The following is a 21230-nucleotide window of genomic DNA, read 5'->3' on the forward strand; positions in this document are numbered from 1 at the left end:
TCTTCTCAGCCTGGTGCAGGGCTACAATTTTGTTTCTGGTGTCCTTTGACAGCTCTTTGGTCTTCACCATAGTGGAGTTTGGAGTCAGACTGTTTGAGGGTGTGCACAGGTGTCTTTTTATACTGATAACAAGTTTAAACAGGTGCCATTACTACAGGTAATGAGTGGAGGAAAGAGGAGACTCTTAAAGAAGAAGTTACAGGTCTGTGAGAGCCAGAAATCTTGATTGTTTGTTTCTGACCAAATACTTATTTTCCACCATAATATGCAAATAAAATGTTAAAAAAACAGACAATGTGATTTTCTGGATTTTTTTTTCTCAGTTTGTCTCCCATAGTTGAGGTCTACCTATGATGTAAATTACAGACGCCTCTCATCTTTTTAAGTGGTGGAACTTGCACTATTGCTGACTGACTAAATACTTTTTTGCCCCACTGTATATCTATCTATACATATATTTTTTTAAAACTAATCTTCAATGACATCACTTGCAGGGACAGCGCTGGTCTCTGCACGCTGGGTATTCTGATAACACGCACTGACAGTGCGCTCTATTGCCGACTGGCTACTGCTGATCTGAGCTGGCAAGAAAGTGCGCTGTCATTGTGCACATCGCACAGTGACACCGCAGGGACTAACCCAACCCCTGAAATGAAATTCCCTGATGACACTTAATTTCAGGGAGGGTGCAGGAGCTGCGCAATGACCCCATGCTGGATTCTTCTTCCTAGAAACTCTGTTCTATCTTGTGTCTTTCCTTTGTCCCATCTGCCTTATTAGAGCCACTGCCACCCAATATATTCCCTTTGTCCCTTGATAAAGTCCACTCCAACTTACTACAGTGCTGTGCAAATTAATTGGAACAAAGCATTTTTTAAGTAAAATCGTAAGTTGGTTACCAGTCAGTGATTCAAACCAGTTTTAATATATCATAAATAATTCTTGGTCAACTAGCCAGTGGAAAAAAGGTAATTTTCTGAATTAATATGTAACAGTGCATTATAACATTTTATTTTTTCGCTTCGTCCCAATTAATTTGCACAGCACTGTATCTCTGGGTGACCTCCCACAGAGCTTTGGTATCACATTAATGCACTCTTTCTTTTCCCTGCCACTGTCCATTTAAGCCACATCATCCAAGATCACTTCCACATTGTGTGATTGTTTCCTTCCTGCCACCTTGTGTTGTTTCCGTTTCTGATAGCCCCTACTAATATTATCTCTCCCCTTCCAATCCTCAATGTATGGGGGGGGGGGTAGGGCACCCATACTTCTTGTTTGTATTGGCCACAGAAGTTCCTGATGGAGGCCCTGCCTGCAACAATAATCTAAAATAAGGGGAATTCTCCAAGTACAATAAAGAATTAAATTAAACCAAAGTAGCACTTCTACAACATGGCTCCCTTTAGTGTACACCTGAAAAATACCATGTGAGGTGACTGGTACTATGTAGGTCTTTCAGCTAATTTTATTTTCCCTTTTATACACAATATCTATCAAATGTGTATGCATATGACAGAGGTAGAACATGTAAAGGCTGTTGAGCTCATGAAAAGTACAGCTCAGACCATCATTATCCATAGTTCCAGTAAGTGTTTTCATCACAATCATAACTCTAAAAGCAAATGGCTTTTTTTACTAGAGGGGAAAGCTAGGTTAAAATAGCTACATGCTGCAAGCCCTTTAGACCTAGAATAGTCCTCACCACTGGCTACCCCTATTAGTTTATGTAGATTCATTCTTACTAGACAAAATAACAGTTCCTTTCCAATGTGAATAATTTTGTAAAACTGGTTTGGTAGCTACTCCCCTTTGTACAGCAAATAAGTATACCGCTATTTATTACATATTCAATGAAGATATATTTTGGATTAAGTAAATACAGCTCTGGCAAAAATTAAGAGACCACCACATCAAAACCCTGTCATGGGCAGCCCAATCTCCAGACCTGAACCCAATTGATAACCTTTGTAATGTAATCAAAAAGATAATGGATAGTCACAAGCCATCAAACAAAGAAGAACTGCTTACATTTTTGTGCCAGAAGCAGTGTGAAAGACTGGTGGAAAGCATGCCAAGACGCATGAAAGCTGTGATTAAAAATCATGGTTATTCCACAAAATATTGATTTCTGAACTCTTTCTGAGTTAAAAAATTAGCATTGTTGTTTCTAACTGATTATGATCTTGTTTTTTTTTTGCATTACTTGAGGTCTGAAAGCACTGTTTTGTTTTGTTTTACTTTTGACCATTTCTCCTTTTCAGAAAAAAAATACAACATTTATTGCTTGGAAATTCAGAGACATGTTGTCAGAAGTTTATAGAATAAAAGAACAATTTACATTTTACTCAAAAATGTACCTATAAAGAGAAAAATCAGACAAACTGAACATTTTGCAGTAGTCTCTTGATTTTTGCCAGAGCTGTATTTGACTTAGAGATTGAATTAAGGAGCCAAAAGTAATCAAGAATCAATTCACTAAAATCTTTCTCATAAACTATAGTATGAAATCACTAATTTGCTATGGTCTAATCTTTTTAACGTATTGAGAAAAAAATTATAAAAAACCCCAATATTCACATCTACCCACCTGTCACACTTGTCCTTACTATTGCTCATTAGAGAAACATTTGGTTAGTCTTAAAAGTTAAAAAAACATTTAGGCTAGGGTCACATTGCGTTAGTGCAACCCGTTTAGCGCTAGCGGGTTGCGCTAACGCAATGTTTTTAATGTGGCCGCGTCCCGGGGTCGCAGTAACGTCCTCGCTCTCGCAGATCCCCGATCTGCGAGAGCGGGGAACGGACCGCGGGCGCGCCTCGGACGCTGCTCGCAGCGTCCGCGGCGCGCCAGGAAACACCGGCACGTCGCTAGCGCGTGCCGAACATGGCACGCGCTAGTGCTGTGCGTTTCCATTGCCGTGAATGGGCGCGCTAGCGGACGCGTTGCATGGCGTTAATTTCGCCGTGCAACGCTGTCCGTTAGCGCTTTCCAATTAACGCAATGGGAACCAAGCCTTAGGGTTTGCACGAAGTCCACGATCAGCTTAGCAGAGATTATTTAAAAAATATCTTCAAAGGATACAAACGCCTCCAAGAATATTGGCAAATTTTGCTCATTGTATCTTTATGATGAATGTGAATGTTAATGAATAAAATGAATAATTTTATGTGGATTATTTGCCCAAAATCACTGAGTAACGAACACTGCGCCTGACTCAGTAAACATCACATAGCTACCAAAATTAGCATGGTCTAGAGCTTAATTCAGCTCCGTGTGTGACAATGTTACCATCATGATGTCCCATTATTCATTCCTTGACCTTACCCAAACCGTGATATAAATGGAGTGTCCTAAATTTATCTCCCCTCGTGGCGGCAGCATGCAGTTCCTCTTCTTCCTCTGCTTTCTGCTTCATTAAGTGCTTTGGACAGCAGTTTCCAGCAGCCAGTATCATTCAAATGTCTTTCCTTTGTGCCGTCTTTTCAACTAATGTCTTAATAAAAAGCTTTGAAGATTTTCTGTAAATGAACATTATAAATTATGCTGATGGAGAAAACAGATTCTCTCTCTAAAGCGAAATGTCTTCACTAATTAATATTAATACTTTTTATACTGCATATCTACAATTTAAATACATACAAAACATATTCAGCGGTGATCTTATATTAGTTTCTTCCATCTCCTCTACCCTAATAGAGCTTAAAATATTATTTTTCTTTCTCACATTTTTACACTATAGGTCAGTGTCAGTGATCCTCAACCTTTATTGTATTTAGGGACTTTCTCTATGAGAGTCTTTAGCTACATTCGAAGGCCCCCAGAGTAGTGACACACAAAGCCGGAATTATTGGTAGAATGTGATAACTAAAGATTCCCCAAATAAATCATACTGACATTCAGGAGTTCCAACCTAACTGTAGTGCTATTGCTGGTGCCCCTGGAGAGTGTCCCCTTCTCCCTTTGTGCAGGGACGCTGACTCACTCACTCACCGATCCTTGTCACAGACCCCGGCATCTCCTTCTTCCTGCTGCTGTGCATGCTGCACTGTGTGTCGGTGGCATGCCTACTTCGCACGGTTCCCTTGTCCTTAAAGGGGCAGCGTGCGCACATGGTAGATGCCTCCAGCCAACATTTGCGAGGCATTTAGTTAATGTATTCATCTGCAAGGTGTATTCCAGCCAATAACTGGGAGACATCTTGTATATAAGGCACTCTCACCAATTGGGAGGTGCCTGAGCAACCACTATAGTTAGGTGACTTAGTGTGTGCAACTTTATGTTGCCAGGTCATCCATCCCTAGTTTGTTTATGTTTCCCATGTCCCATATCCTGTGTCCAGTTAGTCCAGTATAGTTACTTGTTGTTCCCGTGTCTGCTTCGGCAGTGTCCATACTCTTAAACCGCACAGACGGTAGCTGAACTTTTTCCTGAGAACAGTGGACTTTAACCTGTCCCTGTGGCCGTCTTGTTTGCTTTACGGAGACTGCACAGTCTTAACCTGTCCCTCTGGCCTTCCTGTCAGCTTAGTCTGAACCTGTCCCTGTGGTCATCCTGTCGGCATAGTCTGAACCCGTCCGTTTGGCCGTCCCTTCTACTATCGGAGATTGCACAGTCTGAACCTGTCCCAAGTGGCCTTCCTGCCATTTTCGAAGATATCTGCTGTCTTGGGAATCTTGACTTCAATGGACTTAATTCATTTAATGGTGAACTACCTCTCAACAGACAGCGGTAGTAGGGCTGAAGAGCCTACAAGTTCTATGGTCCTCAGATAAGGCAGCAATAACAACCAATGTTCTTTGCTGTGAATATTTCGTAAACCAATAAAATGAAAATTAAAAGTGCTAGACTGACATTTTTTAAGATAGAGGAAGAAGGCAAGAGAAAGGGGAACTTATAGAAAGTAAACCATTTTACTGTCCAGTAAATTTTATATAAAGCACAAGGTATACAGTGCATAGGAATAATCAGTATTTCCACTTCAGCTCTCTATAGCAAACCTGAGTTACTTTTCAACTGTGTTTCGTGTGCTTACAATCTGCTTTATCTCCAGGTTCTGGGAATTTGGAAGGTTTACTTATTAATCATATCTAAAATTTTCTAAAGAAAGTTCTTTTTTTTTGCAGAAAAAATAAGCATGCTGTCGACCTTCATCGTACCATTCAAGTTTATCGATCCTGGGGCAAGCAGCATGGATGATGAAGATAATTTAAGTAGGTACCTTATGCCTGGTTGATCGAATGTTTTATTAAAATGGCTTTTCTTTGGGTTATGTCAGAATGGCAATATAATATTATTTGAACATTTTCTTGCTGTATATTAAAATGAGTATTTTTTATGAGTCCATCTCTAGCTACAAAAATGTTCATTGTAATGCTCATCGTAGCAGAAAGTAAAACTTTCAAAATTTCAAAGTAATCAGCCTCATCCATTTAAGTTTTATATTTGATAGTCTATGTAGTCAGTAGTGGGGAATCTGATGACAGATCCACTTTATAGGATATTCTGGTCTCAGCAATTTTTTTTTTGTATAACAAAAAGTTATACAGATTTGCCATATACTTTTTGCATCAATTATTCCAAATTTTTAAAGATTTTTGCTTGCAGATTCACATAGGATAAAATTAAAAAACTGTTCTAGTCACATCATGGACTGAAATCAGCAGCAACTTTCTCCATCTAAATTAGCTTCATGCCAGGGGGCATCAGAAGTGGTAGTAAAACCTGTCGTTTTATGTCTACCTCTTAAAAGGGTTTAAAAGTTTACTGCCCTGTCAATATTAACATGGATTGTGGGATTTTGATAGTAAATGCTCTTTTACTCCTTCACCCCTCTGCGATTTTCCATTTTTCCTTTTTGTTTTTTCCTCCCATTCTTCCAAGAGCCATAACTTTTATATTTTGACGTCAATATCACCGTATGATGACTTGATTTTTGCGAGATGAGTTGTACTTTTAAATGACATGATTGATTTTACCACATAGTGTACTAGAGAATGGGAAGAATCATTCCCCAGGTCATTTCGAATATGCAGATACCAAACATGGATAGGTTTTTTTTATATTTAAGTGGTAAAAAAAATCAGAAATTTGTATGAAAAAAAGGTTTTGCACTTGTCGCCATTTACTAAGACCTCGTAGGATTTCCATTTTTCAGAAGGTCTTATTTTTTGAGGCTTGATCTGACATTTTTATTGATAACATTTTGGGGTACATCCGATGCATTGATCTCCTCTTATTGCATTGTATTGCAATGTTGCAGTAACCAAAAAAAATAATACTGGCGTTTTGAATTTTTCTTGTTACGCCGTTTACCAATCAAATTAATTTAGTTTATATTTTGATAGATCGAATATTTCTGAACTCAGAGATACCAAATATTTGTATATTTTTAATTGTTTTATGTTTAATGGTACAAAATGATGTGAACTTTTTTTTAATTTTTTTTTTTACTTTTTGCTGTGTTTAATAGTCCCCTTAGGAGACTTGAAGCTATGATCTTCTGATCACTTTTGCTATACATAGCAAGGCTTCACGATCTCCACAGGAGATTCACAGGATCATGATGACAATCATAGGGGTCTTTTGCAGACCCCTGGCTGTCATGACAGTCCATAGGCGTCCCGTGATCATATAACAGGAACACCAATGGACAAGATTTGTGACGCACTTCCGGCTGATGCGTGTTAATTGCAGTTGTTAATTAGAGGTACTTGGTGGCTGATTAAATCAGCCATCAAGTGATAGGAAAGATGTGGGCTCAGCGCCGGAGCCTGCATCAAAGGCATGGACATGTCCGATGACATAAATATACATCAGCGGGACTGAACCTCTCATTCGTTTCTTGTACTTGAACCACAGACATCTTGTGTCTCATTAGAGAGAGTTTAGGTTGCATACAGTAGTTTTAACATCTAGCCTGACATTGCAAGAAAAATCTAGCCATTGTGGTGAAATGTCCACTGGGTGGCTCCTCCCAATAACTTGACTTTATTGGATCTAGAAAAAAACTATAAATGAAGCCATACTTAAAAAAATATATTTATACCAAGATTTTAAAATTACGACGTTTCAGAGTAAAACACGGGTCCTTTTAATGAAGGACCCTGTGGGGACAACAGACGAATGAAAGGCCTCCTTTAAGTGTCTTTTAACTACACAATAATTGATTGCAGATACAGAACAGACCGAAAGTTTGGACACATTTAAAGATTTTTCTGTATTTTCATGACTATGAAAATTATACATTTACACAGAAGGCATCAAAACTATGAATTAACACATTTGGAGTTATATACTTAACAAAAAAGGGTGAAACAACTGAAATTATGTCTTATATTCTAGGTTCTTCAAAGTAGCCACCTTTTACTTTGATGACTGCTTTGCACACTGTTGGCATTCTCTTGATGAGCTTCAAGATATAGTCACCGGGAATGGTCTTCCAACAATCTTGAAGGAGTTCCCAGAGATGCTTAGCACTTGTTGGCCCTTTTGCCTTCACTCTGCGGTCCAGCTCACCCTAAACCATCTCGATTGGGTTCAGGTCTGGTGACTGTGGAGGCCAGGTAATCTGGCATAGCACCCCATCACTCTCCTTCTTGGTCAAATAGTCCTTACACAGCCAGAGGTGTGTTTGGGGTCATTGTACTGTTGAAAAATAAATGATGGTCCAACTAAACGCAAACTGGATGGAATAGCATGCTACTGCAAGATGCTATGGTAGCCATGCTGGTTCAGTATGCCTTCAATTTTGAATAAATCCCCAACAGTGTCACCAGCAAAGCACCCCCACGCCATCACACCTCCTCCTCCATGCTTCACGGTGGGAACCAGGCATGTAGAGTCCATCCGTTCACCTTTTCTGCGTTGCATAAAGACACGGTGGTTGGAACCAAAGATCTCAAATTTGGACTCATCAGACCAAAGCACAGATTTCCACTGGTCTAATGTCCATACCTTGTGTTCTTTAGCCCAAACAAGTCTTTTCTGCTTGTTGCCTGTCCTTAGCAGTGGTTTCCTAGCAGCTATTTTACCATGAAGGCCTGCTGCACAAAGTCTCCTCTTAACAGATGTTGTAGAGATGTGTCTGCTGCTAGAACTCTGTGTGGCATTGACCTGGTCTCTAATCTGAGCTGCTGTTAACCTGCGATTTCTGAGGCTGGTGACTCGGATAAACTTATCCTCAGAAGCAGAGGTGACTCTTGGTCTTCCTTTCCTGGGGCGGTCCTCATGTGAGCCAGTTTCTTTGTAGCGCTTGATGGTTTTTGCCACTGCACTTGGGGACACTTTCAAAGTTTTCCCAATTTTTCGGACTGACTGACCTTCATTTCTTAAAGTAATGATGGCCACTCGTTTTTCTTTACTTAGCTGCTTTTTTCTTGCCATAATACAAATTCACACAGTCTATTCAGTAGGACTATCAGCTGTGTATCCACCAGACTTCTGCTCAACACAACTGATGGTCCCAACGCCATTTATAAGGCAAGAAATCCCACTTATTAAACCTGACAGGGCACACCTGTGAAGTGAAGACCATTCCCGGTGACTACCTCTTGAAGCTCATCAAGAGAATGCCAAGAGTGTGCAAAGCAGTCATCAAAGCAAAAGTTGGCTACTTTGAAGATCCTAGAATATAAGACATATTTTCAGTAGTTTCACACTTTTTTGTTAAGTATATCATTTCACATGTGTTAATTCATAGTTTTGATGCCTTCCGTGTGAATGTACAATTTTCATAGTCATGAAAATACAGAAAAATCTTGAAATGAGAACGTGTGTCCAAAGTTTTGGTCTGTACTGTATGTCACTACAATGAATTATATTAAGTATGGATGCTGTAGATAGTAGATCCAAGAATCAATCATGAGCCAGACTCACCTGTTATCTTGCAGATAATATATGTCTAAAGGTAAAATCAAAAGCTGGCATTTGCTTTTCTCACTTGTGGTATTTGGAATCAAATGATTCTTGGATTTACATAAAATGCCAGCTTTAAGCTTATGGAGTGAAAGGTAGATCTAAGTAGAGATAAAATTCATGAAAAAAAAAGAAAAAAAGGAAAAAGCGGTAGGTATTTTTTTTTCATGGATTGCTCAGATTAATTACTCATATAGCAACTACCATAATCACCTCCAGGCGCCATATATATATATGCAGTTGTGCTCTAAAGTTTACATACCCCAAAAGAATTTATGCTTTCTTAGCCTTTTCTCAGAGAATATGAATGATAACACCAAAACTTTTTCTCCACTCACGGTTAATTGTTGGGTGAAGCCATTTATTGTCAAACTACTGTGTTTTCTCTTTTTATATCATAATAACAACTCAAAACATCCAAATGACCCTGCTCAAAAGTTCACATACCTCATTTCTTAATACCGTGTATTGTCCCCTCTAACATCAATGACAGCTTGAAGTCTTTTGTGGTAGTTGTGGGTGAGGTTCTTTATTTTCTCAGATGGTAAAGCTGCCCACTCGTCTTGGCAAAAAGCCTCCAGTTCCTGTAAATTGCTGGGCTGTCTAGCATGAATTGCGCCCTTGAGATCTCCCCACAGTGGCTCAATGATATTTAGGTCAGGAGAATGAGATGGTCACTCCAGAACATTCACTTTGTTCTACTGCAGCCAATGACAGGTTGACTTGGCCTTGTGTATTGGATTATTGTCATGTTGGAACGTCCAATTATGTCCCATGCGCAGCTTCCGAGCTGATGAGTGCAAATTTGCCTCCAGTATTTGCTAATAACGTGCTGCATTCACCTTTCCTTCAACTTTGACCAAGTTTCTTGTGCCTTTGTAGCTCACACATCCCCAAAACATCATCGATCCAACTCCGTGCTTTACAGTAGGAATGGTGTTCCTTTCATCATAGGCCTTGCTGACCTCTCTCCAAATGTAACGTTTATGGTTGTGGACAAAAAGTTAAATTTTGATCTCATCACTCCAAGGCTTGTCTCTGTGCTGTTTTGCATATTGTAGGTGAGATACTTTGTGGCATTTGGTCAGTAATGGCTTTCTTCTGGTGACTCGACCATGCAGCCTATTTTTCTTCAAGTGCCTCCTTATTGTGCATCTTGAAACAGCCAAACCGCTAGTTTTCAGCGAATCCTGTATTTCAGCTGATGTTATTTGTGGGTTTTTCTTTGCATCCTGAACAATATTCCTGGCAGTTGTGGATGACATTTTTGTTTGTCTACCTTACCGTGGTTTTGTTTTTACAGCGCCCCTGATTTTCCATTTTTTAATCACAGTTTGAATGCTGCTGACTGACATTATCAATTCCTTTTTTATCTTTTTGTATCCCTTTCCTGTTTTATACAGTTTAATTATCTTTTCCTGTAGATCCGTTGACAATTCTTTTGTTTTCCCCATGACTCACAATCCAGAAATGTCAGTGGCTGGATGAAAGATGCAAGAGTCTGCCTGGTTCCCAGAAACTCACTCAGCTTTTATGCACACACACACTGTTTATAAGTAAATAGGACACAGGTGAGGAATGGATGTTACCTTTAGTAGCCATTCAAACCCGTTTGTGTCAACTTCTGTGCATGTTATCAGGCCAAAATCCCCAGGGTATGTAAACTTTTGATCAGGGTCATTTGGATGTTTTGGCTTGTCATTATGATTTAAAAATAGAAAGCACAGTAATTTGACAATAAATGGCTTCACCCAACCACTAACCATCAGTGGAGAAAAAGTGTTGGTGTTATCATTCACATTCTCTGAAAAAAGGCCAAGAAAGCAAATATTCTGCCGGGGTATGTAAACTATTGAGCACAACTGTATATATTTTTAGTAAGTGACTTTATAATCTATACCCTTGCCATATTTCATTGGTGTTCCTAGTACAAATTTAAGAGTTTACATTTTTACCATTTTTGTGCCTAAGAAGGTCATCCATAATTCACCCTCCCACAGGGTATTTAAAGGGAATCTGTCACCCCAAAAATCGTATATGAGATAAGGCCACCAGCATCAGGGGCTTATCTACAGCATTCTGTAATGCAAGACAAGAAGAGGACATGATCGTATGAAGATGGGAGGTGCCGGACCCCGACCGCGACACCCATCGGACCGGACTGCAGTGGGACTGCCCCTGGGTGAGTAAAATATGACCTGTTTTTCTTACCTTTTAGGTTACATCGGGGGCTTATCTACAGCATTACAGAATGCTGTAGATAAGCCCTTGATACCGGTGGCCTTATCTCAAATATGATTTTTTTGGGTGATAAATTCCCTTTAATGGCCACAATTGAAGGTAATAGTGCAATCTGAAAAATATACTAATCTGTAGGGTGCAGTCCTTACCTCCTGTTACATGCTAATCTCTTACTTCTGATACTGCCTCAGGCAGATACTTTATGACAAAAGTCGAGTGGCTTTATTGTCTCTACAGCTGAAACATCCTTTATTCACTGTATTCTATTCCTGGAACTGCTTCCTGAATCATGTCTGTCAGTGTAACATCATTTCTGAGACTGGAGAGAGCTCACTGTGTTAAGAAGACAATCTTTGACTATAGTCGATAGCATTAAGTGTAAGAATAAGAGGTTATACAATGCTGCTCTCCAATATAGTCGCTATTTATTGTCCCTAACAGTCCACCATTAGACCACCTGGTGCCATGCTTTTAGCGCAAAGTGCAGAGAGGAAAAGGGTTTATTTGCCAAGTATTGTGTCATTTTCTTACAAGGAGAATCTAAGAGTATAGTAATTTATTTGTGTTTTGCATTGTATACATGCTGGCAATGTCAAAAAGGTGTCCATCATAAGGAGGATGTAATATACATTCTCATTTTCTGGTATAATAATACTGTAGAAACTGTACATTATTAGATTAGAAGTTAGTAATTTCTTCTCTTCACTGTCCTAGCCCTGTGTATGAAAACTCTGGCAAAGTTTGATCGGCTCTTTGGCACTTTACTAAATCTTGAAATAACTATAGCTACCATGCGTTTATTTACTTTACATTAGTCAATTTTTATCTTTCATTAAAATATTGTCACAGGTTTACCGTGACACAAAGGAGCCAGTAGACCACAGCATCTGATTTCTCCCACTCCTGCACTGGTCAGAAGCACTTCATCTTCATGTTAAGCTGTATAAATTTGTTTGGGCAGTGCAGGAATTAATCTGCTCAGTTGAGAACTCCTGGAAGTTTTCCTGCATTAAGACTGTCAGCTGAGCACAGTTAGCCACTTCCATCTCCTATATAATCTGGGCCCTGGCTAGCACTCATTGTCAGGGTAGGCTTATGCTGCATGGCTGGAAGTTCTTGGTGGTTGTTATTTGAGTATGTGGTTCCTGGATTTATCTGTGACTGTTGCTAGGTATTGAGTGTGTGATAATTTTATTCTTCTCCTACTTTGGTTTAACCCCATCCTCCACTCTCCTGTGCATACCTTCTGTTATATGTGTGTGTCTATTTCTATGTTTGGTATTTTTTGTTACCCCTCTTCATATAACCTTGTTAGTCTGATTGGTTTACTACGGTGCACTACTACTCCCCTCTTCCGTGGGTGGGGGAAGGCTACAGACTGAGGGTGGATTCAGGAGCTAAGGCAAGGTACATGGCCCTAGCATTTTCACCATCAGAAGTAACCCGGGAAATAGGATGAGCTAGAGTGCTCCTAGCATTACAGACAGAGAAGGAACCCTTGGTCCCGGTGTAACAAGCCAGAATATACCCCCTCCCAGACTATGCCTGGGATTAAAGTGGCCTAGGCTAGTGTGTACCCAGGGTATATTCTGGCCTAGGCCAAAGTATACCCCGGGTATATTCTAGCCTAGGCTAAACTATACCCCTCCAAGCCCAAATATTTTTGTGTTTTTCCTGCTCACCCACCCAAATCACATACTGTATATACTTGAGTATAAGCCAAGATTTTCAGCCCTTTTTTAGGCTGCAAGTGCCTCCCTCAGCTTATACTCGAGTCATTGTCCCAGGGGGTCGGCGGGGGAGCGGCTGTCACATAATTACCTGCTCCTGCCGCAGTCCCTGCATCTCCGATGGTCTCCGGGTGCCGGCAGCTCTTCCTGTGTTCAGCGGTCACATGGTACCGTTCATTAAAGTAATGAATATGGACACGACTCCACTCCCATAGGGGTGGAGCCGCATATTCATTACTTTAATGAGCTGTACCAGTGACTGCTGAACACCAGAACAAACGGCCGGCGCCGAGACCATCTCTCAGTGAGAAGCAGTGACTGCGCTGAGAGCAGGTGAGTGTAACGGGGAGGGTGAGCATTGCGTGACATTCACCTGTCCCCGTTCAACAGCCGGGCGCCGCTCTGTCTTCCGAGTCCTCTGGCCGTGACGTTCAGGTCAGAGGGCGCGATGACGTGTTTAGTGTGTGCCCCCTGCCTGAACAGTCACTGCAGAGGACGCTTAAGACACAGTGGCACCCGGCAGTGGAATGGTGACAGGTGAATATCGCAAGTGTCGGGGGCCTGAGCGACGAGAAGTGAGTATGCCATATTTTTTTTTAATCGCAGCAACAGCATATGGAGCATATTACTCTATGGAGCATCTTATGGGGCCATAATCAACCTTTATGCTGTATTGTATGGGGCAAATGTTTCTATGGAGCATCTTATGGGGCCACTATTAACCTTTATGCAGCATTATATGGGGCACGTTTCTATGGAGCAACTTATGGGGCCATTATTAACCTTTATGCAGCATTGTATGGGGCAAATGTCTCTATGGAGCATTTTATGGGGCCATTATTAACTTTTATGCAGCATTATATGGGGCAAATGTTTCTATGGAGCATCTTATGGGGTCATTATTACTCTTTATGCTGCATTGTATGGAGCAAATGTCCATATGGAGCATCTTATGGGGCCATTATTAACCTTTATGCAGGATTGTATGGGGCAAAAGTTTCTATAGAGCATCTTATGAGACCATTATTAACCTTTATGCAGCATTATATGGGAAAAATGTCTCTATGGAGCATCTTATGGGGCCATAATCAACCTTTATGCAGCATTATATGGGGCACATTTTCTATGGAGCATCTTAAGGGGCCATAATCAACCTTTATGCAGCATTATATGGGGCACATTTTCTATGGAGCATCTTATGGGGCCATCATTAACCTTTGTGCAGCATTATATAGAGCATATTTTAATATGGAGCATCTTATGGTGCCCATCATAAACTTTATGGAGCATTATATGGGGCATATTTTGTATGGAGCATCTTATGGGGCCATCATGAACCGTATGGAGCATTATATAGGGCTCCTGATTCAATATGGATATTCAAAAACACTTAACCTACTGATGTCTCAATTAATTTTACTTTTATTGGTATCTATTTTTATTTTTGAAATTTACCAGTAGCTGTTGCATTTCCTACCCTAGGCTTATACTCGAGTCACTAGGTTACCCAGTTTTTTGTGGCAAACTTAGGGGTCTCGGCTTATACTCGGGTCGGCTTATACTCGAGTATATACGGTAATAGTTGTCCCGTGTATTGGGAACTTTAGGACAGGGACACACAGTGACTTTGTATGCGATTGTTGCAAGCGACATTTTATCCCTGGCCTTACACTAGCAAGTCCTTGCTGCAACATAAATGTTTTAATGCAAACACTGTTAACAACATTAAAATGATCATACTTATTTTCAAGATAAAGTGCATGTTCTGTTGTTGACTGCAGATTGAAGCTTGCAGGATATGTCAACCAATCCATGGAGTCACTGACTTGTGTAGATGACAATGTCATAATTCAAAATTCAACAGATTCCCTGTGGCCATTATCTCTGCATCAAATGCCCAGACTCCATTATGAGAGATACCAGAGGTGTTCACATATTCATTCATATTTTGATTCAAGTAGTCCTGTAGTTTTACATTCGGGCTTGGAGGGGTATAGTTTAACCTAGGCTAGAATATACCCGGGGTATACTCTGGCCTAGGCCACTTTAACCCCGAGCATAGTCTGGCCCAGGCTATTTTACACCCCTTGGGAGATATATTCTGGCCTGGAGGGGTATAATGTGGCCTAGGCAAGAATATACCCCAGGATATACTTTGGCGTAGGCTAGAGTATGCCCGGGGTATACTCTGGCCTAGGCCACTTTAACCCGGGGCATAGTCTAGGACAGGGTATATTCTTGCCTGTTACACCCGGACATCTAACAACAGAGAAGTGACAAATATATTTATCATAAAATCCACCATGAAAGGAAATATATGACCCATAATTATTTTTCTAAATTCAAAAGAGATATTTACGATATAGCTTTTCTATTTTTTCATCTGTGCAGAAGTGACAGTGCAGGGAGGGGAGGAGGTAAGCGGTGACCATCAGTTGATTTTAAAGGTGGACCTGTTGTTATACAGTATATACGTAGTTGTCAACTTTCATTGCAATCTGTCGCTGATTATGATGACTGCTGAAAAGTGATCTCTACAGAACATGGTGTATCAAGCTATTTGAGGCTCTGTGGGCAAACAGAAAAAATTCCAATTTTAAAAATATACATAATTACATAGAAAATGTAAAAAAAATGCTTGAATATATAATAATGATAATAATTTTTATTTATATAGCGCCAACATATTCCGCAATTCCGCAACACTTTACAATTAAGCGGGGACATATACAAACAATAAATTCGGTACGAGTTAAGACAATTTAAACAGTGACATTAGGGGTGAGGTCCCTGCTCGCAAGCTTACAATCTACAATGAAATGGGGGGACACAATAGATGAAAAGTGCTTGTTATTTCAGGTCTGGCAATTATAATAAATAGGGATTTTCATACAAAGCTGCATGATCCGGTCATCAGCCCGTGTGTTTATGTGCAATAGTCAAGTATCAAGTGCAGTTATCATGTGCATGGAGGGTGTGGAGACAGATGAATAGTAGGGTGCAGATTCACATGCAGATAATATTTGGAAGGAGGGAACAGGGCAAAGTTAGTTTACTGAGTAGTTGATGTGGTAGACTTGTTTGAAGAGATGGGTTTTCAAAGCGTGCTTGAATAGGCTGGGTCTAGGTATCAGTCTGATCGTCTGGAGAAGTGCATTCCAGAGAGCTGGCGCAGCACGAGAGAAGTCTTGGAGACGGAGGTGCGAGGTTCGGATTACAGGGGATGTTAGTCTTAGGTCATTTGTAGAACGGAGGGCACGTGTAGGGCGATAGACAGAGATGAGAGAGGAGATATAAGGCAGTGCAGAACTGTGGAGAGCTTTGTGGGTGAGAGAGATGAGTTTATACTGGACCCTGTAGCGAATGGGTAGCCAGTGTAATGACTGGCACAAGATGGAGGCATCGGTGAAGCGGCTGGACAGAAATATGACTCTGGCTGCAGCATTCAAGATGGATTGGAGAGGAGAAAGTTTGGTAAGAGGGAGACCAATCAGAAGAGATTTGCGGTAGTCCAGACGGGAATGAATGAGAGCGACAGTAAGAGTCTTAGCAATTTCAACGGTGAGAAAAGGTCGGATTCTGGAGATGTTTTTAAGATGCAGGTGACAAGAGTTCGGTGTCGAATATCACCCCAAGACAGCGGGCATGCTGCTTGGGAGTTATGGTTGAACCCTCCAGGGTAATTTCGATGTTGGGTAGAGTGAGGTTAGTAGAAGGGAGAAACACAAGAAGTTCCATTTTGGAGAGATTTAGTTTCAGGTAGAGGGAGAACTTGATGTTAGAGACAGCAGATAGACAATCCTTGTTATTTTGAATTAGGGTAGGAGTGATGTCGGGGGAAGAAGTGTATAATTGGGTGTCATCAGCATAGAGATGATACTGGAACCCAAATCTGCTGATTGTCCAATAGGGGCCGTGTAAAGAGAGAAGAGGAGAGGGCCTAGGACTGAGCCTTGCGGAACCCCGATAGTAAGGGGACGAGGAGAGGAAGAGGAGCCAGCAAAAGATACAGTGAATGAGCAGTCAGAGAGGTAGGAAGAGAACCAGGAGAGGGCTGTGTCCTTGAGGCCTATAAAGCGGAGCATAGTGAGGTGGAGCTGGTGATCCACAGTGTCAAATGCGGCAGAGAGATCCATGAGAATCAGCAGAGAGCAATGACCTTTGGATTTAGCTGTTATTAGATCATTAGAGACTTTAGTGAGGGCAGTTTCAGTGGAGTGTAAAGAGCGGAAACCAGATTGTAAGGGGTCAAAAAGAGAGATAGCGGATTAGACGGGAGTGGACCAAGCGTTCCAGGAGTTTAGAGATGAAGGAAAGGTTAGAGACAGGTCTGTAGTTAGCAGTGCAGTTCTGGTCCAGGGATGTTTTTTTAAGTAAAGGGGTTATGATGGCATGTTTAAATGAGGAGGGAAAGATACCTGACGAAAGAGAGAGTTTAAATATTTTAGTCAGGTGAGTAGTGACCGCTGGTGAGAGAGACTGCAGAATATGTGAAGGAATTGGGTCACTGTTGCAGGTTGTAGGCCGAGCAGAAGCGAGGAGCTTGGAAAATTCTTCTTATATGCTTCTTCTCATATATGCTGAGTATAAAAACTAATTAATAAATCATTTATTGAAGACACATTCTTCATAACAGATAACAAATTGCCCTAAAGGTGTAGATACGCACATGTCCAGCAACCAGAGAGTTTCCATAAAAATTCAGCTTTATCCTAAGATGATTAAAGGGAATCTGTCAGCAGGATCAACTATCCTAAGTTTTGATATGGGCATATAGGTCATAGAAAGTTGAATAAAATAATAACTTCATATCGGTGCTCTCATGTCTCCCTCCAGAGAAATCCACATGTTCTTGACATGTAAATGAGCTGTTAAGATCTATGGGCCAGACACAGATCTCCCTGAGAATCTGCCTCTAGAGCTTTTTATAAATGATAGGGAGAGTTACCAGTGTGAGACACGTAATGACTGACAGTCTGCTCTCCTGATCTACATGTCTCACTCTGATAATGCCCCATTCATTTAAAATTATCTTTGGAGACAGATTCTCAGGAAGATCTACGTCCGGCCCATAGATCTTAATATCTCATTTATATATACGAAAAATATGAATTACTCTGGAATAAGACATTGGATATCAAGGTATAATTTCATTTAACTTCCTATTAACTGTGTGTCTATATAGATGACTTAGGAGGGGTGATCCTACAGCCAAATTCCCTTTAAAGTATACAAACAGAGCCCCAGTAATCATTTGACATGTTTCGGACCTTACATCAGTCCTTAGTCTTGCACCAGCCTGTAGAACTAGAAAAGCTAGATAACATGGTACACAAAGTCCACAGAAGCTGCAACCACAGTTTACATTTACTCTTTGGTCCGGCTAATAGATAGAAGTTGAAGTCCCTTTAATGGCTTGAATTGTCAAGTCGTTAAAGTTTCATTGCTTATTTATGTAAACTGGATTTATACAGATGGACTGTACAAATCCTGCTTTAAAGAAGACTTATCTTATCAAACATGGCCAGTTTTCACTCTTATTTTTTCACACTTTTCCCCTTTGTATTTTTTCTCAAATCCATGATATGGTTACAAAGAAATGGAACTTTTTATTTAGTGTGTCCAATATGATTGTTTTTATGGTTTTTAATAAGTCTGCGTTGCTCACAGTATTCTTTGGGGGAGCATGTTGTGTCCTCACGCTCCTCTGCATTATTAGCCTATGAGCCATGACTCATTGTTAAAGACCATAAAAATTAACATATATTAACAAAATAAAAGGCCCGTATCTCTGGAACTCTTTGTTGGATTTCAAGAAAGAAACAAAAAAACACAAATTATTCAGTCAAGCAGCTGGAATAAAATAAGAGCAAAAACTAGACGCTTTGGTACCATGACAGGTCTTCTCTTGTAAGATTTGCAGTTTGAAAGTTCTGAGCATCAATTTTTGTTGTAGGTCATAGATACAAAAAATGGCCCAAAAGAGTTAACATGAAAGTGAGAAGGTAAGAGTGTTTAAAAGGTTTTGTTTGGCCTGGGGTCAGATTGTGAGAAAAAAAAATGTGCTGGTGTCCAAATGAAGTGATGCACTCCTACTGAGAGACATAAGTAAAATTACTGTGCAGGTGAGGGTCTTAGGGTGTATTTTGGGTCAAATTGTGAGAGCCCATGTGACGAGACAAGGCAACTTCATCAGATGGCGCCCTAAACTACATAGACCAAAGGCCTCCATACACATTATATAACTGTTGGCCCAATGATCATTTGGCAGACAGCTATCTCTTCCGACCATGCACAGGAATGTTCTGCTCAGCCGGGTACTTCTGGGTTCTCTGTGAGAGAGCCGTTGCCAGACTCTTTAGCTGGTGGCTTATCTAGCAGGGAACAAACGTATAGGCCAATCTAATTCAGCAGCCCGGATCCTTCTCTCCATAGAGATGATTTGTCTTGATAGAATCGGGAGGCCACTATCAGGGGCGGACATATCGTTGGGGCAACCAGTGCAGCCAATCAGTGGCCCAAGAGGAAAAGGAGCACAACTCCAAAACAGGTAAAATTATGCTTTATGAGGAGCTTTTGGACTACATAAGGATCATATATTGTTCTCGCACAGGGGCCCTCTTCTGTCTGTGTCCACCAATGACCACTATACACATCAGATTGTCACGAATCCTGCTAATATTGGTGGATTCGGCTGACTTTAGTGTGTATTTGAGCCGTTACCCTTCACTTGGGATTGGAGGCAGTCACATCCCTAAATGCGCGATACAAAAGGAGAGGAAAAAAGGTGCAATTTTTTTTTTTCATTTTTATGTTTTTGCATTTTACACCGCTCTGCTAAATAACATTGATAAAAAAAAATCACTTTGATATATCTCTATGAAGCACTAACTGTTTCATTTATTCTAAATCCTGTAAAAAGAATAAAGTCGCTCTGTAAATGCTGATAGATTTCCATAGCCGGGTTTTAAAGTCAGTTTGAAGTGATTTATTAGAGCTGTCAAATAATTTCCTATTTTATGAAATCTCTTTATATTATTTTACTGAAATGCGACAGTAAGACTCTGAATTGAGATCCCAGCAAGCATTTCATATCAGGCCCCAGACAGTAGAACATTGGTCTGGTAATCCCTTTCCCTGATCTGGTTGGTGTAGTATGCTATTAATGGTCTAGAACCGAAGGCTGCTGCAATCTCTTCAGCGGCTTAGTTTAGATTTTTTATTATTATTATTATTATTAATATTTTTTTTTATTAAGTGAATGATTCCTTCCTGCAGTAATGACAGGCACATCAGACATTTCAAATGGCATCTTCTGTCAAGTCGAAGCTGATACAATACCTAATGCAGCTTAAGATGTGTCATTTCATTCCAGGTAGAACATTCACATAAAATTCATGTGAACGAGTTTATTTGAAAATGCAATCAGACTGAATTGTTCTGTTATGTATTTTAACCATGTTATTATGCTAGAGGTGCTATATTAGCCGAGAGATAATGAAAGGATTGCAGACGCTGAGATATTTAAAGAGAGAGTGTTATATTAAAGAAGAACTGTCCCATGAGTCGCGAGAAGTTACCGTAAAGACATTTTTACCAAAACTTCATGCAACCTTGACACGGCAATAATGGTAACAATTAAATTGACATAGAAAAAATCACATGACAGTTTCCTGTAATTCCATAATTTCCATATTTTTCAAGCATGTTAAGACGAGTGTACGCCATAATGTTTGTAGCCTCCAACACAAGATTGCCAACCGATCCATAAAAATAGGGCTATTTTTTGCCCTGTCCATAGATATTTTTTTAAGGTGTGCCTGATGTTTTTTGAAGCTGAAGAAACTTATACAGATGATTTTGACTGTAATTATCATCATTTTACAATTTACAGTGAATGCAGGCCATGCCTTCATATCAGAATTATGGGCTGTAGAAATGTATCACGTATACGGTTAATGACTTATTATGGTTTTTTCAATATGTCCATCTGTCCATGACTGTCTGGAAAAAAATAAAAAGTCGAGTTGGCAACCCTGCTCCAACAGTTCCAGGTGTAGGGAGTCTTAAAGCGTCATATGACATTCAAACCATTATTTTGGGACTATTGATGTGTATAATCACTGTTAATGGGTAATATACCCGTATATTAATTATTAATGTCAGGCTTGACTATTAATAATCAATATTCAGCTAATACCTACCCTGTTACTAATCAGATTCCTATGCACTATATTCTACAATGGCGACTGAGACAAAACCAGTGTATCAATAAAAAAGGTATTTATTACACGCACGTCTACAGTTATATGTTACTAAATTATCACACTAACACCGCATACAAT

General features: G+C 40.1%; 1 protein-coding gene across 1 annotated transcript in view; it reads left to right on the forward strand.

Annotated features, from left to right (window-relative positions):
- Positions 1-21230, forward strand: part of ADARB2 (adenosine deaminase RNA specific B2 (inactive)) — an 808988-nt gene that overhangs the window by 498024 nt on the left and 289734 nt on the right. The window contains exon 4 of the mRNA XM_069729698.1: positions 5125-5211. Within this exon, the coding sequence (XP_069585799.1) occupies positions 5125-5211 (87 nt within the window). The remainder of the gene's footprint in view (positions 1-5124; positions 5212-21230) is intronic.

The sequence above is a fragment of the Ranitomeya imitator genome, chromosome 6 (genome assembly GCF_032444005.1).
Source record: "Ranitomeya imitator isolate aRanImi1 chromosome 6, aRanImi1.pri, whole genome shotgun sequence".
Lineage (NCBI taxonomy): Eukaryota > Metazoa > Chordata > Amphibia > Anura > Dendrobatidae > Ranitomeya > Ranitomeya imitator.